The 20,791-nt window shown below is 35.4% G+C and overlaps 1 protein-coding gene across 13 annotated transcripts in view; it reads left to right on the plus strand.

The window, feature by feature from the left end:
* DOCK7 (dedicator of cytokinesis 7) overlaps positions 1-20,791 on the plus strand; it is a 227,342-nt gene that overhangs the window by 177,665 nt on the left and 28,886 nt on the right. For 7 of the 13 annotated variants that reach the window (XR_013401315.1, XM_028832930.2, XM_077954836.1 and 4 more), the window contains 7 exons: positions 1,155-1,289; positions 2,182-2,334; positions 8,148-8,306; positions 8,964-9,064; positions 10,195-10,387; positions 11,819-11,962; positions 15,524-15,655. Coding sequence is in view for 11 of the 13 variants with exons in the window: in XM_028832930.2 (XP_028688763.2) it covers positions 1,155-1,289; positions 2,182-2,334; positions 8,148-8,306; positions 8,964-9,064; positions 10,195-10,387; positions 11,819-11,962; positions 15,524-15,655 (1,017 nt within the window). In the remaining 2 variants the exon portion in view is untranslated. Of the gene's footprint in view, positions 1-1,154; positions 1,290-2,181; positions 2,335-8,147; positions 8,307-8,963; positions 9,065-10,194; positions 10,388-11,818; positions 11,963-15,523; positions 15,656-17,086; positions 17,102-20,791 lie in introns of all 13 variants that reach the window. The other 6 variants (XM_015141107.3, XM_015141116.3, XM_015141122.3 and 3 more) reach the window with 2 other exon arrangements.

A 20,791-nucleotide genomic window follows, 5' to 3' on the forward strand; every position in this document is an offset into this window, starting at 1 on the left:
ATGGCAAAACCCTGACTGGACTTTATTTATTTATTTATTTATTTATTTATTTTTATTGATTTATTTTTGAGACAGTTTCACTCTTGTTGCCCAGGCTGGAGTGCAGTGGCATGATCTCGGCTCACCACAACCTCTGCCTCCCGGGTTCGAGTGATTCTCCTGCATCAGCCTTCCAAGTAGCTGGGATTACAGGCATGTGCCAGCACACCTGGCTAATTTTGTATTTTTAGTAGAGACGGGGTTTCTCCATGTTGGTCAGGCTGGTCTCAAACTCCTGACCTCAGGTGATCTGCCCGCCTCAGCCTCCCAAAGTGTGGGGATTACAGGCGTGAGCCACTGCACCCAGCCAACCCTGACTCTACTAAAAATAAAAAAATTAGCTGGGTGTGATGGCGCGCTTCTGTAATCCCAGCTCCTCAGGAGGCTGAGGCACAAGAATTGCTTGAAGCCATGAGGCAGAGGTTGCAGTGAGCCAAGCCACTGCACTTCAGCCTAGGTGACAGACTCCATCTCAAAAAAAAAAAAAAAAGATTTTATCAGTCATTATCCTGACTTCCTGACTAAAGTTTTAAAAATATAAAAAATTTACTAAGTCCAAGATACCTAATCCAAGATGGTTGCTTGAGCTGCAGCTGTCATGTCTGTATTTTATTCAGTGAAAAGAAACAGCAGGGACAGAGTACATTTCTTCTTTTAAGGGCATGACTCAGAAGATGAAACTTCTGTTTCGTTCACCTCTCTCTGTAGCCGGATTCAAAGTCTTCAGCTAAAATTCAGGGTTTCAATTATTTAAGAAGAAAAGAATGGTTATTTGTGTACCAGCAACATTTTTTGCTCCAGGCGCCGCTCTATTTTTCAGCCTTATCTGTAGTTGTTTTCTACATGAACCTCAAGTCAGTTCAGACTTACTTACTAATTTTCCTAAAAAACACCTTATGATTTCTTGGCATTGTATCTTGCTCCTCTTTTTTCTTGTTTAAATTATATTTATTCTTTTTCCCCCTTTTCTTATCCAAATCCTTCTTGAAGCCATTCTAGATCTTATTTTTTTTTTTTTATCTTTTAAAACTTTATTTATACATAGGGAGGCCTGTAACCTCCCTAACTAAATGGCAGGTACATCTCTATTTTATTTGTTTATTTTTAAATTGCAGACTGTTTCTGTAACGGAATCCAAAGAGAGCATTCTTGGTGGAGTGCTAAAAGTGCTACTACACAGCATGGCCTGTAACCAAAGTGCAGTTTATCTACAACACTGTTTTGCTACACAGAGAGCCTTGGTTTCAAAGGTGGGTTATTTTATACCTGCAGTGTTGTCAGACTTTTGTTTTCTTTGTTAACATTATCTAAGATCATTTGACACATTCATTGGTTAATATATGTAGTAATATATTAATGAATATGTGTAGTTAAAATTTAAATAACCTAAGATGCTTGATTCTTCTTTGCCTCTCTACTGCTGCCTGCCTTTTGGAATTTTTCATCGAATCACCTTTAACCAGTTCTGGTTTAAAAAACAGTAACTTGGATGTGGAGAAGGGCCTGAAATTAATAGCCAATCTTAAATATGGGGCTTCTCTTGTTTTCTTTCCACTTGGTTCTGTTTTTTAAAAAAAAACTCAATTTATAAAGAATTCAATATATAAGCAATTCAACCCACTGAAATTATTTTATGATGAATGTAAAAGAAGGTGTGTGTTTGTTCAACTGCTTTAAATATTTACTTCTTATATTTGTGTTCCCTCAGAAATATGTATATTCTTAAATTTTGAAGGTAGCTATTTCATTTTAATCATCCTAGAAGATGGAGTGCAGAGACGTTGATGAAAATAACTTATGTATTATTTTGTAATAAATGTAGAATTCATGTATGTTGATTACTAAGTGTTTTATGCACATTCTGATAGAAGCTTCACAACAATCCCTTGTAGATATATTATTAGGCCTATTTTGTGGATGAGAAAACTTGTCCAAGGTCACACTACTAGTTAGTAAGTGGCATAATCAACATTTGAACCCAGTTTGACTCTGTGTCTCACGCTATTAACTATTAGCTAATATCGTCCTAACCATTCTTTTAATTTCTGGGCTATATTAACAAATCTCCAGCTCAGGTTATTTTAACATATCTCAGGAACTTTTACTGTAAAAATTCAGTAGTGGTTTGTTGTTGTTTTACAGTTTCCTGAACTCTTATTTGAAGAAGAGACAGAGCAGTGTGCTGATTTATGCCTCAGGCTTCTCCGACACTGTAGCAGTAGCATCAGTACAATACGGTCACACGCCAGTGCCTCCCTTTACCTACTAATGAGGCAAAACTTTGAGATTGGGAATGTAAGTATTTAATCATGAAAATTCTCTGTATTCATAATGAAATATAACTTCTGCTGATAGTTATTAAATCAGTTTTGGGAGAGCATGGAGTTTTTTGTATATTTTAAGTCTAATCATAGGCTATCTTGATATTTCTCATTCTGTGTATATCTTACAAAAATCCAAATCTCCAATTGTGTGCATATCATATGTATGTATGTATGTATGTATATTAATACAGACTTAGAATATAAATGTACATTGAGCAATTTTAAATTTTAATTGTCCCTAAGTAAAAAGAAATAAAAGTTTAAGTATCTTGGCTTGATATTTTACAATTACATGTCACAGCCTTTGAAGAATTCCATTTTTTCATTTAAGTCTTTTATTATATGTTATATTCATGTGTTATATTTTTCCTTTTGAGTCAAATATTTAGTCAAATATTTAGTTTGAGTCAAATATTTATTTTTGCGTATGTAAGTATTTAAGGCCTTGAATTTTCCTTTAAGCACTATTTTTGGCATCTCCTTGGTTCTAATATTTAGTAATCTTGTCATTTCAGTTTGTATTTTCTTTTTAATCCAAAGAGTTGAGTAGCCTTTTTGTTTCAAAGTTTTGGCTGATTCCAGTGACTCACACCTATAATCCCAACACTTTGGGTGGCCGAGGAAGGAAGATTGCTTGAGGCCAGGAGTTTGAGATCAGCCTGGGTGACATAGTAAAACCCTATCTCTGCAAAAAAATACTAGCCAAGCTGGGTGGCCCGTGCTTGTGGTCCCAGCTACTCAGGAGGCTGAGGTGAGAGGATCCCTTTGAGCCCACGAGTGTGAGGTTGCAGTGAGCTGTGAACACACCACTGTACTCCAGCCTGAGTGACAGAGTGAGATCCTGTCTCAAAAAAAAAAAATTTTTTATTGTTAATTTTCAGCTTTATTACATTGTGATTGTATAGTGTATATTCTGTTTCTCCCTTTCTTTATTGTGGATCTGTGTATTTGTGTGTCTAAATATAATCTGTTTTTATGAGTGTTCTACAAAAAATCTTTAAAAGGGGAGTATTTCTGTTTTCAGAATATTGAGTTAAACATATACCAGATAAATACACCTTATTAATCACATAGACTGCATATCATTGGTTTTTTTCCACTTGGTAGAAGTAAATTAAAGCCTGTAACTGTGTTTGTCTGTTTCTCCTTCAGCTTTTATTTGGTGTACTAATACTCATAACTACTATATTTTCTTAAGAGTTTTTCTCCTTTGGAATTTAAAAGAACTTTTGTTGGTTTTATTTAAAACCTTTATTCTATTTTATTTTTTGGCCTGAATTTCATCTTTTATGGTATTAAGATTTTGACCTCTGCTTTCTTTTTAATTTGAAATTACTTTATTTGCTTTTGCCTGTTCTTTAATTTTCACTTTATTTTAGGTGTGCCTCTCATATACAACATAAGAGTTGAGTTTTGCTTTGTGATCCAACCTCTAATTGAATGAAACTTTTCATACTTGTTATTATATTATGTATGCCCAGGAATCCTATTTTATTATTTTGTTATGCCTTTCCCTCTTGCCTCCCCTTTTAAAAAAATGTGTGTTGGTTGTTTTCATCTTACACTGTATGGTCTGTTTACCTTGTTTTGGGGATGTAGTGTTTATCATATTTAGCAAAATTTCTGGTTTTGCTAGGTTGCCTTTATAGTCATGTAATACCCCTAGTCCTCTATTTCTTTAGATCATGCATTCTCAACCAGGGCAGTATTACCACCAAGGGAGTGAAAATTGGTTTTTGTGGAGGATGAGAAAAATCTTAGCTTATGGTCCTCCAAAGCTCAACACTACCCAACAACATGGCATTGCTTAGTATTTATTTCTCTCATTGGTGTTACTGGGTATCACATGAGCAGCACTGACATTAAGTTCTTGGAAAATAAAAAACAAAATGTATGCAAAATTGGGTTATAAAACTGGAGAATAAATGACTGTGATTGGAGACTTTTAATCAATTGCTTGATCTCAGTCATATGGCAAGAGGTTGCTTCCATTGGCTGCCTTGTGGATATTGTTTATGTTTGGTTCTCAGTGCATTCGTGTGTGACTTGGGCTTTGAAAATTAAGCCCAAGAAAAAAAATTTCCAATTTATTACTTCATTCTACAAAAGTTATTCAAGCAATTTTTAATTGTGTCAGTTGCTGAAAAGAAAAAAGTCAACAATATCTAAATGAATATATAGTAGCCAGAACGTATTTTCTTCTATCAAGCAAATAGTGAAAGTTCACTGAAATAACTTTTAAGAAATTAATTTTTAATTCTTTTGCTGGATAAGTAGCAGTTTTGAATGGTTTAAAAAAATTGATTACATTGCTGCTTTTGTAGTTATATAAGTTGCTAATTTATTTGTGTAATTTGATACATTACAGTTTATTTAAGCTAAAAGATTATATTAAAAGTTTTTCAGAAAACCAGCCTATAAAGGTAAGCTAAATGTAAATCATTTTCAGATTTTTAACTTAAAATTTGTATCTAGTCATTCATAACCTTGCATCGAGTAAAAAGAGTAAGCTTCATATTTACTTTCTTATGTGTATATAAATCCAGATATACATAGAGTGCATAAACAGATGTATACATCTCTGATATTAAAATATCATAGGGATGTAATTAGAAAAATTGTTCAAAAAGATTTATAAGAGGGACAATAATGAAAAAAAAATTGAGAAATTCTACTTGAAATAAGTATCTATTAACTCCCTTTAATGAACAGTAATAAAATTGCTGATTTTCTTCTTTCTCTCCTCCACCCTGTCATTCTTTGTACCTCAATATTTCAAAAAAGTATCTTTCTTACTGTTTACATTTGTATTGTTGAATCTGCATGTACTTCACTTGATTTAATTGCCACCTTCAAATAACGTTATTTGTTTTATGTCTACTGTAGGTTGTTAAGTACTTCTTTCCATCTCCTTTCTCACCCTCCTAGTTTTTTTCTTAGCTGTAACATTTCAGTCTTAGTTCATAGTCTTAGTTGTAAAATGAAATATTGCTTACCATGAGTTTTTTGGGGCTATAATTATTGTTTAGCTAAATGTTGTCCTCATCAAGGTTCTTAGGAGTAATATTTTCCAAGTGGTTTTTTTGGTTTTTTTAAGTAGAGACAGGAACTCACTTTGTTGCCCAGTCTGGTCTTGAACTCCTAGGCTCAGGCAGTCCTCTCTGTATGGCCTTCCAAAGTGCTGGGACTGCAGGTGTGAGCCACCTCACCCTGCCCACCCCACTCACCCCACTTTTAAAAATAGAGACAGCGTTTCTTCCTGTCACCCAGGCTAGACTGCAGTGGCATGATGGTACTTCACGGTAGCCCAGAAATCCTGGGCTCAAGCTGTCCTCCCACCTTGTCCACCCAGAGTGTTGGGATTACAGGCAGTAATCATTGCACCCAGCCAATTTTCCAAGTTCTTGATTGTTTAAAGTTATCTGTATTTGTAGGATAGCAAGGGTGTTTTTTTTTTTTTTTTTTTTTTTTGAGACGGAGTCTCGCTCTGTCGCCCAGGCTGGAGTGCAGTGGCCGGGTCTCAGCTCACTGCAAGCTCCGCCTCCCGGGTTCATGCCATTCTCCTGCCTCAGCCTCCGGAGTAGCTGGGACTACAGGCGCCCGCCACCTCGCCCGGCTAGTTTTTTGTATTTTTAGTAGAGACGGGGTTTCATCATGTTAGCCAGGATGGTCTCGATCTTCTGACCTTGTGATCCGCCCGTCTCGGCCTCCCAAAGTGCTGGGATTACAGGCTTGAGCCACCGCGCCCGGCCCTGCAAGGGTGTTTATGAAATTTTTGCCTTATACTTTGAATAATAATAAGCGTGAGAAAAATCAGCAAAACTTATCAGATAAAGAACACCTCATAGGAAAAAAGGGTACTTGAGTACCATTGTCTTCTGACATTAAATATTGTTGTGGATACATTGAAAGGTAGCCTGATATTTTTCTCTGTTTTAAATAACGTTTTTTCCTCCAGCTGCTCATGAGATTTTCTTTATATTTACAATTAAATGCCTTTTCTAGAATTTGTCTTAGTATTGAAAAGGCTTAGCTTTTTCAATTACACCTTTATCCTAGCCAACTATAAATTATTTTATCACCATACTCTCAGTGCCTACTATGTAGTGTGACATATTTACTGAGTTGAATTCTTGAATTTTATCCTTAAAACTTTGGACAACTGCCTTAGGGGCATTTTAAGGAGAGGAGGAACATGTTCAGATTTGCATTTTACAGAAAGTTCCCTGGTGCTAGGTAGAGGTTAGACTGAGAGATATGAAAGAAAAAGGCATGGAGATCGATTAGGAAGTTATTACAGTAATCTAAATAAGAAATGGTGAGGGTGTAAAATAAAGCAAAGGTATTGGGAATGGAGAAAGGATATATTGGATCACATTAGGAGATGGTGTAGATTTGGATTTATGGTATGAAAAATGAGAGGGGAGAATGAATTGGGGACCCCTAGATTTTTGGCATGACTACAAGAATAGTATCACTTTTTTAGATAATCAATAGGGAGAGAAGGTATTGTAGACATGTTGACTTTGTGGTACCTATGAGAAATCCAGATGGTGCTATCTAGTAAACTATGAGAGCCTGGAGTTCTACAGAGAAATATCAGCTGGAGACGGAAACATGTGTATACTGGTCGAAGCAAAGACATGGATGAGGCTCTTTAGAGTATGTTAAGTGAGAAAAGTTTTTTGACAGAATCTTTGGGAATACTGGTATTTAGGAAGGACAACCAAGGAATAAAACAGAAAAAGAGGGCCGGGCGCGGTGGCTCAAGCCTGTAATCCCAGCACTTTGGGAGGCCGAGACGGGCGGATCACGAGGTCAGGAGATCGAGACCATCCTGGCTAACACGGTGAAACCCCGTCTCTACTAAAAAATACAAAAAAGTAGCCGGGTGAGGTGGCGGGCGCCTGTAGTCCCAGCTACTCAGGAGGCTGAGGCAGGAGAATGGCGTAAACCCGGGAGGCGGAGCTTGCAGTGAGCTGAGATCCGGCCACTGCACCCCAGCCTGGGCGGCAGAGCAAGACTCCGTCTCAAAAAAAAAAAAAAAAAAAAAAAAAAAAACAAAACAGAAAAAGAGTTGAAAAAGAATAGAAAACCAGGATAAAGTGGTGCCACTGAAGATAAGGTAGGAGATTTTCAAGGAGAAAGTAATTTAAATATACAAAGATATGAGGTAGAATATTGAGCAAAAAATATTGGATACGACAATTGATATATTATCACCAATAATCTCTTAAGAATGATTTCATGGTAGAGAATGGTGGAGCAGAAATGAATTTACACTAAAAAAAAGGAAGAATGTAAGTTATAAGCTGTTAAAGGCGTTCACTCCAAAAGATTCTACCTTACATTACTTTACGCATGATGTGTGTTAAATTGCTTTCATCATAGTGTGGATGTCATGAAATGGACTAGAATTTAAATACTCCATCTACTATTTAAGAATCTTATAATGTCAATCAAGCTATTTAACCTTATCTGTAAAATGTTATATTAATAACATATGCCCATAATAAATAAATGTAAAGACATAAGCAGAATTTCTAATTCAACTCTTAACACATGACTTCTTAAAATCCTGTTTTGTAGTACATTATTCAGAACAAAATTCTAAGTTTTACATCCTTTCTAAAATAAGATTTTGATATATATATTTTATTACTTTAAAAAATATTTTGCTTAGAATGGTATTTTTTCACTAAATATACTTTTAGCGAGGAAAAATAGCAGACTTTTTAAAGCTTTTCTATATTAAGTATTGACTGGACAATTTTTCTGTTACAGAACTTTGCTAGGGTTAAAATGCAGGTAACAATGTCACTATCCTCCTTGGTGGGCACATCTCAGAATTTTAATGAAGAATTCTTAAGGCGTTCTCTAAAGACTATATTGACATATGCTGAAGAAGATCTGGAATTGAGGGAAACAACATTTCCTGATCAGGTCAGAAATGCTACTTTCTAGATCATTAATTGAAATAGGCTTGTTAAATAGGCACTTTCCAAATTGTTAAATCAAAAGTTGGTTTTTGCTGGAGGATCATTTATTTCATTTTGAATCCACACATCATGTGCCATAGATAGGACTGAATCTTTTTGTTTTAGTCAGCTACCCTTCTTTTGGAAATAATTAATTCTTTGGTGTTTAATTCTGTGCACTTATAATAGGTAGAACAGTGGACTTGGACAATACAGACAAAGCTTTCTGACAAAACATTCCTACTTATTAATCAAACAATAATATGCCTTATAAACTAAAGTTTCTACAAACTACCTTTTAGTAAAATCAGAAATATAGGAGAGAATTTTCCTTTTGTATTCTTGTATTTCCTATATCCCTCTGTTTTATTTCTACTTATAGTTCTGCTTGTTTCCAGGTGAAAGAACAAAAAATATAGATAGTCTGCTGAGGAATTTATATAAAGTTTACTACCCTTCACTTACCATATCCCCACATACCTATACTTTACAGAACCATATCAATATCATACAACTTGTTTTGAAATCTTTAGATATTTATCTGAAATATCTCTGAAACTAATTTGGTTATTATGGATGAATGACAATTCAAGAATATTTTTCATATAATTCTCTGCTGCAGGTCCAGGATCTGGTTTTTAATCTCCATATGATTCTTTCTGATACTGTGAAAATGAAGGAACACCAGGAGGATCCTGAAATGTTGATTGATTTAATGTACAGGTAGCATTTATTTGATTCATTTATGCTTTGTATAAGGGACTTAGTAAGACATACAGTAAGCATTAGATGAAAAAAATAAACACACAAAAGTGATTTGTGATTTTTCTGTATTTACATTATTTATTGTTTTTATATTTATATATTTTTTACTTTTTTGTAGAGATGGGGCTTCCCCATATTGCCCAGGCTGGTCTTGAACTCCTGGGCTCAAGAGATCCGCCTGCCTTGGCCTCCCAAAGTTCTGGGATTACAGATATGAGCCACCCCACCTGACCTTGAGTGATTTTTCCAATGGTAGATTGAAAGTCCAAATGCACTTTTTCCAGGTGGCATCTTCGGATCTTCTGTGTCTCTTCTTTAAAGAACAATGCAAATATACTTATTGATTATCAAAAATAAGAGGATTTTTTAAAATATTCATAACACACACTTAACACCTTGGTGTCCTGGGCCCCAGACTTCCTTTGAAAGCCCATACCAATATTTTAAATGTAAAACTCAGTCTTTTAAGAAGAAAATACAGTATATGAATGTTTTACTGTAACATTAATTACCTTTTTTCAATACTGTTGTGACTAAAGAATGATATTTCTAAGGGCACATTTTGAAAACTCCATAATTTTTATTGTATTAACATCTTAATAGATACAATAGTAAAACTTAAGAATTTTTCTCTGTCATATGACCCTCTGCTCCTACAATTTTGGAGTTCATTAAAAGCACAAATAAAACAATTTAATCTCTTTGAATTAAAGTTGATGTAATAAAAGTACCTTTTAGAAGTTTTCCTTTTTCCTTGCATATAAAACTTCTCTATATTTCTGTAATGAACACATGAATTTCCATACTTTTTCCCTTAACTGATTATTTCCTTAATGGTCAGATTTTGATATGGCATATTTCTTTTTTGCCCCTCCTGCCCTCCCCCACCCTGCCCACTGATATTATCCATTCCATAGGCCACAGTTATTTCTCTAAGCCTGCATAGTGACATTTTCATACTACTTTAAAACTAAATGGGTTGTGCACAGTATCAAAAACCTATCTAGGTAAACTCTGAGTGAGCTAGCTAAACTCCCTCCCAGCTTGGGAAGCATATACTAATGGAGAAGAATTTCTGTTCTAATTAGAATTGCCAAGGGTTACCAGACCTCTCCAGATCTGCGATTGACCTGGCTGCAGAACATGGCTGGCAAGCACTCAGAACGAAGCAATCATGCTGAAGCTGCACAGTGTCTAGTCCACTCAGCAGCACTTGTTGCTGAATATTTGAGCATGCTGGAGGACCGGAAATATCTTCCTGTGGGATGTGTAACATTTCAGGTAGGAATCTTCCAGATGTACATTAAATCAAGGTATGTCTTTTTTTGGTTTTAGCTTTTTCTCACTGGTGTTGAGATTTTTTTAGTTTGCAGGGAAAACTTAAAGACTTAAGCCAATGCTTCACAAGGTAGATTAACATTTCACAGTGATTGTCATTAATACATTTTTAAGGAGTACTTCTTGTTAATTCTCTTTCCACAGTTTCTTACCTCTGAACTATCAGCACTATGCTTATTTTTTCTTTTTGTCTTTACTGCCTTGTAATCAGTTACATACTTTAACATCTGTGGAAATGTATTACTGAGAATCAGAATTCAGTAGAAATTCTTAATTGGCTTTTACTTAACATAGCAGATATACCAACATTCTCTTTTCCCTACATAAAATATTAGTACATTTTATGACTAATACCATGACTCACAGATGAGTTTGCCCTCTAGTAGGGTACATAGTTCTGACCCACTAGTTGAATTCTTTGCTTACCAAGGGTCAGTTATGCTTTGCTTTTCTTCACAACCTGTTAATGGTAGGTTTGGGATATTGTAAAATTTAGTTAAATGTTTTATCTTCTGATGAAATCAGAATGCAAAAAGAAAGTTATTGTTTCTCTGATAACAAAGTTGAATTTTTACAAAGACTCAGGAAAGGTGAATCTCCAAAACAATTGCTGTTGAATTAACTGTGGGCCGGACAAATAGATTGGGGGAGAGGAAACTCCTAAAATTCTAGAATAATTTGATGATCGATTTAAGTTTAAGTTTTCACTCAAAAGAAACCAAAACTTGAAATCTTTAAAAAGAATGTTGCCTTTTGGGTATTTACCCACAAGAGATTCCATGAAATCTGATCTGGAAACCCATACACACAAAGAGAAGGCCTTAGATCTAATTCAAAAGTTGATAAATGAGTGTACATCTACTGTAAATGTTTAGGAGGTTAAAATAAAATAAGGTATGTATGTATCATTTCTCTTTTAGAAATAATGGCTGATTCCAATCTCATTGAATAAGAGGGCTTTTATTATACTTGAGTTTTTTTATTAACTCTGTGTATATTAGATAAGTCAAGAGACCATTTTTGTCCCTTTTTTCCTTTATAGTTTTGAGACGATCAATTAAATAAATAAAAAAGGACTATTGATATCTCCTTAGATGTCTTATGTCATATTACAATTTCCTTTAGCCCATGACGTTTCTTAATTTTCTTTCATACCACTTTTTATTAAGAGAAAAGTTATCTAGCAGTGGTGTTTTCATTTTATCATCTTCAAAATACAGAAAGTTTTTGGAGATTTATCTTTTACCTCTATATTACTCTCCTTTTTTTAAACCTAACCTGATAGTTACAGTTCATCTTCAGTTATTTCTTTTTATACATTTTTATGCTAGAAAATTCTGTTTCAAAAACCTTTTCAATTTATTTTTTCCCTAGAATATTTCATCTAATGTTTTAGAAGAATCTGCGGTCTCAGATGATGTGGTATCTCCAGATGAAGAAGGTATCTGCTCTGGAAAATACTTTACTGAGTCAGGACTTGTGGGATTACTGGAACAAGCAGCTGCTTCTTTCTCTATGGTAGATGACTCTTGTTAATTCTTTTTCCAGAGTTTCATACCTCTAATTATCAATGACATGTGTATTTATTCTCTCTGTCTTATGACCCTACTTTTCTTTAAAGATAATTTGTTCTGGACCTGGTATGGTGGCTCATGCCTGTAATCCCAGCACTTTGGGAGGCCAAGATGGGAGGATTGCTTGAGTCCAGGAGTTTAAGACCAGCCTGGGGAATATAGTGAGATACCATCTCTACAAAAAATTAAAAGTTCACCAGGCATGGTGGCTCATGCCTGTGGTCCCAGCTACTTGAGAGGCTGAGGTGGGAGGATTGCTTGAGCCCAAGAGGTTGAGGCTGCAGTGAGCCACGATTATGCTGCTGTACTCCAGTCTGGGCAACAGAGTAAAACTCTGTCACCAAAAAAAAAAAAAAAAAAAAAAAAATTGTTTTTTATTCCATGTCCCCTAAAAACTATCTAGGAACAGATTTTCTTTCTAGATTCATTATTGGCTTACTCCTTTTCATCTTAATAATCTGTCACTTCCCCCAGTGTTCCAGTGGTTTGGCTCACTGCAGCATCAAACTCCAGGGCTCAAGGGATCCTCCCACCTTAGCCTCCTGAGCAGCTGGGAATACAGGGGCACACCATCACGCGCGGCTAATTGTTTTATTTTTTGTAGGGATGGGGTTTCACTTTGTTGCCCAAGCTAGTCTCAAACTCCTGACCTCAAGTTATGTTCCCCTGATCAGCCTCCCAAAGTGTTAGGATTATAGGCATGAGCCACTGTGCCCAGCCCACCAGTGTTTTTCATTTGCTTGTTTATGAACCAGCATGTGATTTGTAGCAGATATTTTTTGGTTCATAAAACTTTTACTGCCAAATATTTTCTAAAATCTTTAAGTTAAAAAACATAGTAAAACAAAACAGAAAGTCTCTGAGTGATATAAGTTCCTAGTTGGTAGACTGACGGGGCTCTATAAATAGATCTTGTCTATTGGATGAAATGGAGAATCTTCTTTCCAGTATGATGGGCATTGCCCTGGTGTCCAAGAAAGTTATGACCACTCATTCCGTTGGTTGCATAGTAATCCTCATTAGGTAGTTATCGGAGCCCTGGACCTTGCTCTTTAATGAACTGCATCCTGAATCCCTTACCTGACTATGCTACCACGCTATAACCCCAGTCTTGTTCCCTTCCATCCATATGTGAAGAACTAAAGCAGTCAGATGAAACCCAGATGGGATGTTTATTGGAGAAAGAAAAGATAGTTAGCTGAATTCATGCTCACCTTCTTAAACCATGTTGATAGGGTCACTTAATTCCTCTGACTTTTCCGCTGAATGTTTAGTGTCCCAGCACCCAAGGTTTAGGAGACACTGAGGTTCATGTTAGGGTAAGAAAGAAGCTTGAGGTAATATGCAATGCTGCCCTCTTTCCCCTTTTTTACTTCTGTTGGGAATTGATTTGTTCTTCACCAGGCCTTATCCCTATCCTGCAATGTATTGATTAAGGGTAGATTTAGAAGGCATACTGCCAAAGTTCAAATCCTGGCTCTGCCATTTAGCAGTTGTGTTACTTCAGGCACAAATTATTTAACCTCTTGGTGCCTCACTTACCTATTAAATACATCTAATAATAGTACCTACCTCATAGGAATGTTTTTAGGATTAAGTAAGTTCATGTATTTAAAGTGCTTATCACAGCTCCTGGCTCCAAGTAAGTACTAGTGTGTTTACTGTTACCATCGTTTTCATCATTATTGGCAATTGTGAGACTCTTAAGAGTGTTTTTGCAGAGTTAAAATATTAGGTGTCGATCCTCTTTTAAAATGTTTGCCTCTAAGGACGCTGACCATTCCAGTTCCATCCCTACACTTGTCTAAGCTAGCAGGGGGCAAGGGTTTTTTGCTATTGGTGGAATGTTTTAATTAGCATAACTCTGTGTGTTTGTATGTGTGTGATTTTAATAATTCACAGTAGTGCATTTAGATTGGGGGACAGTAACCTATATTATTAAAATTCTTTTGCAGTTGTATATGATTGTAAATTTTATTCTTTTTCAATTAATCTGATTTTAGTTAAAATAATTACTGGAGCATTTTAGTTACACTAAACATATTTCACTAGTACAACTACATTATTGTTTAATTATACTCCTACAAACGTACTGGGAAATATAAGGACCATGTGTTTTTCTTTGGGAAAATATGTTTGCTGATCTGTGAAGCAATGAGGACTCAATGGCTTTTGGAAAACATCTCTCTCTCCTCTTACTACGGCACCAATCCATTATTAAATATAAAGGATGGGTCAAGCCCAGTGCCTCACGCCTGTCATCCCAGTGCTTTGGGAGGTTGCATAGTAATCCTGGGATTACCCCCATCTCTACAAAAAGTGAAAAAATTAGCTGGGCATGGTGGTGAGCACCTGTAGTCCTAGCTACTTAGGAGGCTGGAGTGGGAGGATTGCTTGAGGTCAGGAGTTCAAGGCTGTAGTGAGCTATGATCACACCACTGTACTCCAACCTAAAAAACAGAACAAGACCCTGTTTCTTATTAATTAAAAAAAAAAAATAGATAAGGGATAGAAGACCAATACAAACACATCTTGTCTCTCACTCTGATTATGTGATTATAACCATAGCAACCACTGGCCAACTAGCCCACAGTGGAAGGAAATCTGGTGGCTCAGAACTTTCTATGCTTTATTAAAGATTTGTGATTTTTTTCCATAGGAGATTTACAATAGGAGATTGCCTGCGTCAGCTTAATATTTTGGAAAAGTAAATGATTTTTGTGTCCCAGGAGGCCACGGGTTATCTGATTATAGGAGAATTGGGTATCTGTGACCAGTGTAATATTAAATTCCTTTTTCCGCTGCTCAGAATTAGTTTCTGCAAAAGTTTATATGCATAGATAAGTATACATACACACATTAGCCTTAGTGAAGTAATTATTGGGCAGATAAAAGGAAAATGCCCAATTCAAATTATAGAAATATAAATATGCACATGTGTGTATGTGTATATATTAATACACACACACACACACACATCTGCATACATACCCATTTATCCAGAGGAGAAGATACATTGGAAAATTCTTTTTATTAAGCCTTAATACAGTTAAAAACTAGTATTTGTTTTTGTTTCCTATTGGAAAAGCTCCAGTGGTATTATCTTCCCCCCGCCCACCCCCTCACCCCAGATGGCGTCTCACTCTGTCGCCCAGGCTGGAGTGCAGTGGCACGGCCTCGGCTCACTGCAAGCTCCGCCTCCTGGGTTCATGCCATTCTCCTGCCTCAGCCTCCCTAGTAGCTGGGACTACAGGCATCCGCCACTACGCCTGGCCAATTTTTTGTATTTTTTAGTAGAGACGGGGTTTCACCGTGCTAGCCAGGATGGTCTCAATCTGCTGACCTCGTGATCCACCCGCCTCGGCCTCCCACAGTGTTGGGATTACAGGCGTGAGCCTCCGCGCAGCCTCAGCGGTATTATCTTAATAGAAATATTGCAAATTCATATAATTACTTTCTTATTGATGTAAAAGAAAGCAACATCTTATAAAATTTTTTCTTATAGGCTGGCATGTATGAAGCAGTTAATGAGGTTTACAAAGTACTTATTCCTATTCATGAAGCTAATCGGGATGCAAAGAAACTATCCACAATTCATGGTAAACTTCAAGAAGCATTCAGCAAAATTGTTCATCAGGTAATGATTCCAATTTCTAGCTTCACTATTAAGGGAAAAAACTGTCTGAAAGCATTAATGTTGTTTTGTACTGATGTCAAACTAGATCCAGTGAGATGACCATTTTAATCAGACTACCAATGAACGGTCAAAATGATAGTTCGTGGCCAAAGCAAAGCTCAGTAACTAAAGTAACGGTGATCATTATAAACTATCCGCATAGTTTTTTTTTTCATTTTTGAATTATTAATTAGCAAGTTTTAAAATATTGTGATTTTTGTTTCACAAGGTAGATCATATTTCAGCTTTTTAAATTAAATGATGTGAAACTAATAAACTACTAATATTTTTAATGACTGCAACTGAACTTTATGTTTCCTAGATGTTTACATTCAATCATCCTTTGATATATTTCTAATACAAAAATATTATTTTGTGAAAATAATGAATAAAATGGTTGTCTTAGTGTATATTTAATTCTAATAGTATTTCATTACTTTATAGTTCATTATGGAATCTACATATTATCACTAAAATTAGAATCAAATTAAACTTAGTTTTAAAATGAAGTACACTACTAGCAGTTGATTTGTTTGAAACTAAATCCTTGGCTTCATTGAAATACTGCAAAATATCCTATCGAGTCTCCTCCTCCTCCACTTTTCTGTTCCCTTCCCCTTGCTACCCTACTATTACCTACTGCTGCCAGTGTCAAAGGAGGTGGAGTATGACTATCCACTTTTGTATTCAGTATTAGTCCTACTTTGTTACCTATCAGCTTGATCTCTTCTTTTTTGCAATGAATTAAGCTGTTCTAAATGAACTGATTAATCTGAAAAGCCTTTGACAGTCTCAAAACAGGGCTGCTATCCTGTGAAGTCAGGATTTTATTGTCATCTATTAAAATGTTAAAGTCGAAAAATATTGATTAGGTTTCATGACCATAACAGGTAGGTCTTTTAATAATCAGTTGTACATATACTGTCACAGGAACCTCAAACCAGTTTCTAGAGCTGTAAATTGCAAATTATAAATGTTAGGTCTGGCACATTTAGCGCTAGTCGTTTCTGAGAAACTTTCAGCCATTTTTGTCATTGGCATTTGAGCAGAGTTGCAATTTGTATTTTAATTTATCCTGGATACTTAGTAAAGTGCAGCTCACATTAGTTAGAGATCACTTAAACATGTAAATGGAACAAGCAGCTGGGTCTCTTTCCCTAAAATTTGTACTTTTTAATTAAAGTTTTTAAAAGGCAAAATTTTAGCCACTGGGTTTTGACCAAGCAATTTATGAAATTATTGCAGGTCTTAAGTAAATGAATATGCTGTTTAAAATATCCTGCTGTCTTCTATTTGTGGAGAAGAATTTATGGTATATGGTGCCTTTGGCCTTTTTTGTTCTTTTTAAACAGTTTTTTTATGACTTGCCCTTTTTTACTTTTTATTATACAGAGTACTGGCTGGGAGGTAGGTAATGTTTTAGTTAGTTAAAGACACTAATAGATTGATTTTATAAGATTTCTTATGCCAATGCTTTGCCCACATGTGCTAGCTGTGGGCATTCTGTTGCTATCTGCTATCAACTGAATTCATTAACCAAAGAAATTTTGTTAAAATATTGTAAGTTATTTTAAGAAATATCTTATTAAGAGGTTGTAGGCAGTGCATGGAAATCCATATGTTACACTAATGAGATTCTTTGGTAAATGAGCCACTTTGTCATCACTTTAGTTTTTATCCTTCAATTTGAAGCATTTCTCTCATCAACATTTATACACAGATTTCTTTTTTTAACCATATTGTTTCACCTCATTTTACAGAGGTCGATTTATGTGTTATTGCTCAGAGGTGTAAATAGAAAATACTCTATTTCATCTGATCTCAGATGGCATCAATTACAAAACATACTAGTATTTTATATGCCTTTAAGAAAGGAAAAAAAAAATCCCTGTGTGTTAAGCCAAGATATCCTATTAGTTGAAAGATGAATACCAACTATAAAAGCATTAAAATGTGGGCAAAAAAAGTACATTTTAGAATTGATGAGATGCTGTGTAATTTGATCTTGAGTCTCTTCACCTTGACTATAAGCACTACTGGGGAAAGAAATTCACTTTACTGGGGAGAGGGATAAAGAAATTAAGAGAACTTATAATTTAATTTGACCTCATATTCTGAAAGCATTTGATATATTATTTGATAAGACTTCACATGCTTCCTTTTATGTAGTAGTTAAGACTCACAAAAAGTTTTATGTAAATACAATCTTACCTGAAAAAAATGCCAGGAAAAAATAATTACCATTATTTTAAATGTTTTTGCAAAGTAAATAATTCTATAAAATATGCCCTAATTTATTTTGATGAGGTAAAGCAAAGTAGTAATAAGTCAGGTTTATTTAAAGCTAGGTATATTTGTGAAGTTGTGTGCTTTGCCTTTCACTTGTTGTCAGATTTATGTTGATCGAACAGCTTAGGCTTCTCTTTTTGGGTTTGCATTGCAATCCTTGTTTTAAGCCCCAGATAGAAAACCCTGGGAATAAATATTACTACTGAGTTTTCCTCCATTTCTGAAATACTACCCAAGTCTTGTTTTTCTTTAGATGAAGCCAGTACTTTTATAAATCTACCTTAATTCTCTGTATATGACTGTATTAATACTCAAAATATAATCCTCATTCCTATGGCTCAGTTAAGACATACATAAAGAGACTTGCCATGGTTATCTATGAATGATGAAACTCCTTATAAATTTCCTAACTTAGAATTAGTTTAAAATTAGGCCTAAAATAACATATTGAAACCTCTGAGCAGTTTATTACTAGTTTCCGTGATGCTAAATCGACCCCTGAAAGGTATAATTTTCACTGGTTATGACATTAATATCATTCTGTCATCATGTTTATTGCATGGTAAAAGTCTCACAGACTTTATTTTCTTGTTTATATACTTGTCACTACCTTTTACTGGACCTTTAGCTTTGTAGCTGCTAAATTTGTTGCACGTTTGTTTTTTGCTTTTCCTTTGTAAAACTTAAATGGATGCCTGCATTTAAAAAATGTGTTTTCTACCATTTGCTGCTTATTTGTTTTGAAATTTCTGTAATTAAAATGCTTTCTGTTTTCTCTTCTCTCTTGTCCCTGGTTGCTGACCCTACTCCCCACTTTTACTATTGTCTATTGTGGTAAGTTCTATCTTGTGGATATTTTTCTTTTTGACTCTATGAAAACTTCAGTAGTTTTGTTTTTTCTAAAAGCTATGTTTCTTAGCTAATTTTCTAGTATTCTGATAGAACTCTCACTGGATTGAAGTCCAGTAAGGATAATCTGTATATTGTAGAAAGGCTCTTTGAATTGATAACTTGCTCCGCAACTTATAGGAAAACCCCATCTGGGCTTATATATTAGTCACATGTTTCATGTTTTTATTGTGCTCCTTGATTTAGTACAAATTATTTGAGTTGGCAGAGCTTTTAAGGGTGTGTGTGTGTGTGTATGTGTGTGTGTGTGTGTGTGTGTGTGAGAGAGAGAGAGAAAGATAACTCTAAAACTTAGTATTTTGGTAAAGTATTTACCACGCAAAATAATAAATCATGAACCTTTCAGGAATCATGTGACTGTTATCTCCTCTGGTAGTTTCAGTTCTTTAATGGCTGTTTAGTGTTCACTTTTATTTTTACTTTTCCCAGAGTCTTTTTGTGTTTCTCAAAATAGTAGGAAGTAAAAGCATGTTTGTTGTCTTTCAAAATGTTTGTTTATGAGATGGGGTCTCACTCCATAATTCAGACTGGAGTGCAGTGGTGCAATCACAGCTCTCTGCAGCCTTGACCTCCAGGGTTCAGGTGATCTTCCCACCTCAGCCTCCCGAGTAGCTAGGACTGTAGGCACATGCCACCAGCTAATTTTTTCTATTTTTGTAGAGACAGGGTTGTGCCATGTTGCTCAGGTTGATCTCAAACTCCTGGCCCCAAGTGATCCACCTGCCTCAGCCTCCCAAAGTGCTAGGATTATAGGAATGAGCCACCATACCCAGCCTAAAAGCATGTTTTGAACACTTCTTTTTTATGATGCATATTTATTTATTTTTAGCAGAAAAAGAAATGTTAAATTTCTGTATGAAAATTTTTATAACCACTTTCTATGTTATGTATGTATATGTATTTATTTTTGTAATTATGTTTGTACCAGCCTGGACAACATAGCGAGACCATCTCTACAGAAAGTTAGAAAAATTGGCCAGGTATGGTGGTGTGCATCTGTACTCCCAGCTACTTGGGAGGCAGAGGCAGGAGGATTGCTTGAGCCCAGGCATCAAGGCTGCAGTGAGCTATGATGGTGCCACTGCACTCTAGCCTGGACGACAGAGTGAGACCCTGTCTTAGGGTTAGGGTTAAAAAAGAAAAGTTTGTTCAGTTATCAAATAGTGACCAATTTGTATTCAGAAGTACACTAATACAAGTTTAAATTTTTCAGAAAAATCAAAACCCAAGCAGTGATAACATAGTCATGTGATACTTTTTTTTTCCTTCAAAAATCACAACATATTTATTTAAAGACCACCACTACTTTAGTAAAGTATATCTTACATTTTTCAGAAAGGCTAGAGAAGATCTCTACTAGATCACTAAGAAAATATAGATTACCCTAACTTTTGAGATTGACGCATGAAAAATAAGTGTATCTTAACTCTCATTGTTGAACTGAATGGATATGAATATGAGCCAGTATTTTGGTTTTTATATGTTTAGAAATACTGGCCATAGTTCTGGCTCAGTGGCTTCTGTTGGATTTTTATTTTCTTCAATCCACATTAAAGCTAAATGAGATAAAGTAACACATCCAAGCAATTAAAAGACAAAACAGGATTAGAAACAGCAAATTATAATGAGCAGGGGGATCAACTCTGAAAGAAGGAAATGAAATAAAAATTCAAGAATAGAATATAGTGAAAACAAGTACTTTTGGGTAGTTGAGTGGGTAAATGTAACACTCTAAAGAAGAAAGAACAGGTCAGGCGCAGTGACCCACACCTGTAATCCCAGCACTTTGGGAGGCCAAGGTGGGAGGATCGCTTTAGTCCAGGAGTTCAATACCAGCATGGTCAACATGGCAAAACCCATGTCTCTACCAAAAAAGAAACAACAAAAATTGCCGGGGCA

This window comes from Macaca mulatta, chromosome 1, assembly GCF_049350105.2.
Source record: "Macaca mulatta isolate MMU2019108-1 chromosome 1, T2T-MMU8v2.0, whole genome shotgun sequence".
In the NCBI taxonomy this organism is placed as follows: Eukaryota; Metazoa; Chordata; class Mammalia; order Primates; family Cercopithecidae; genus Macaca; species Macaca mulatta.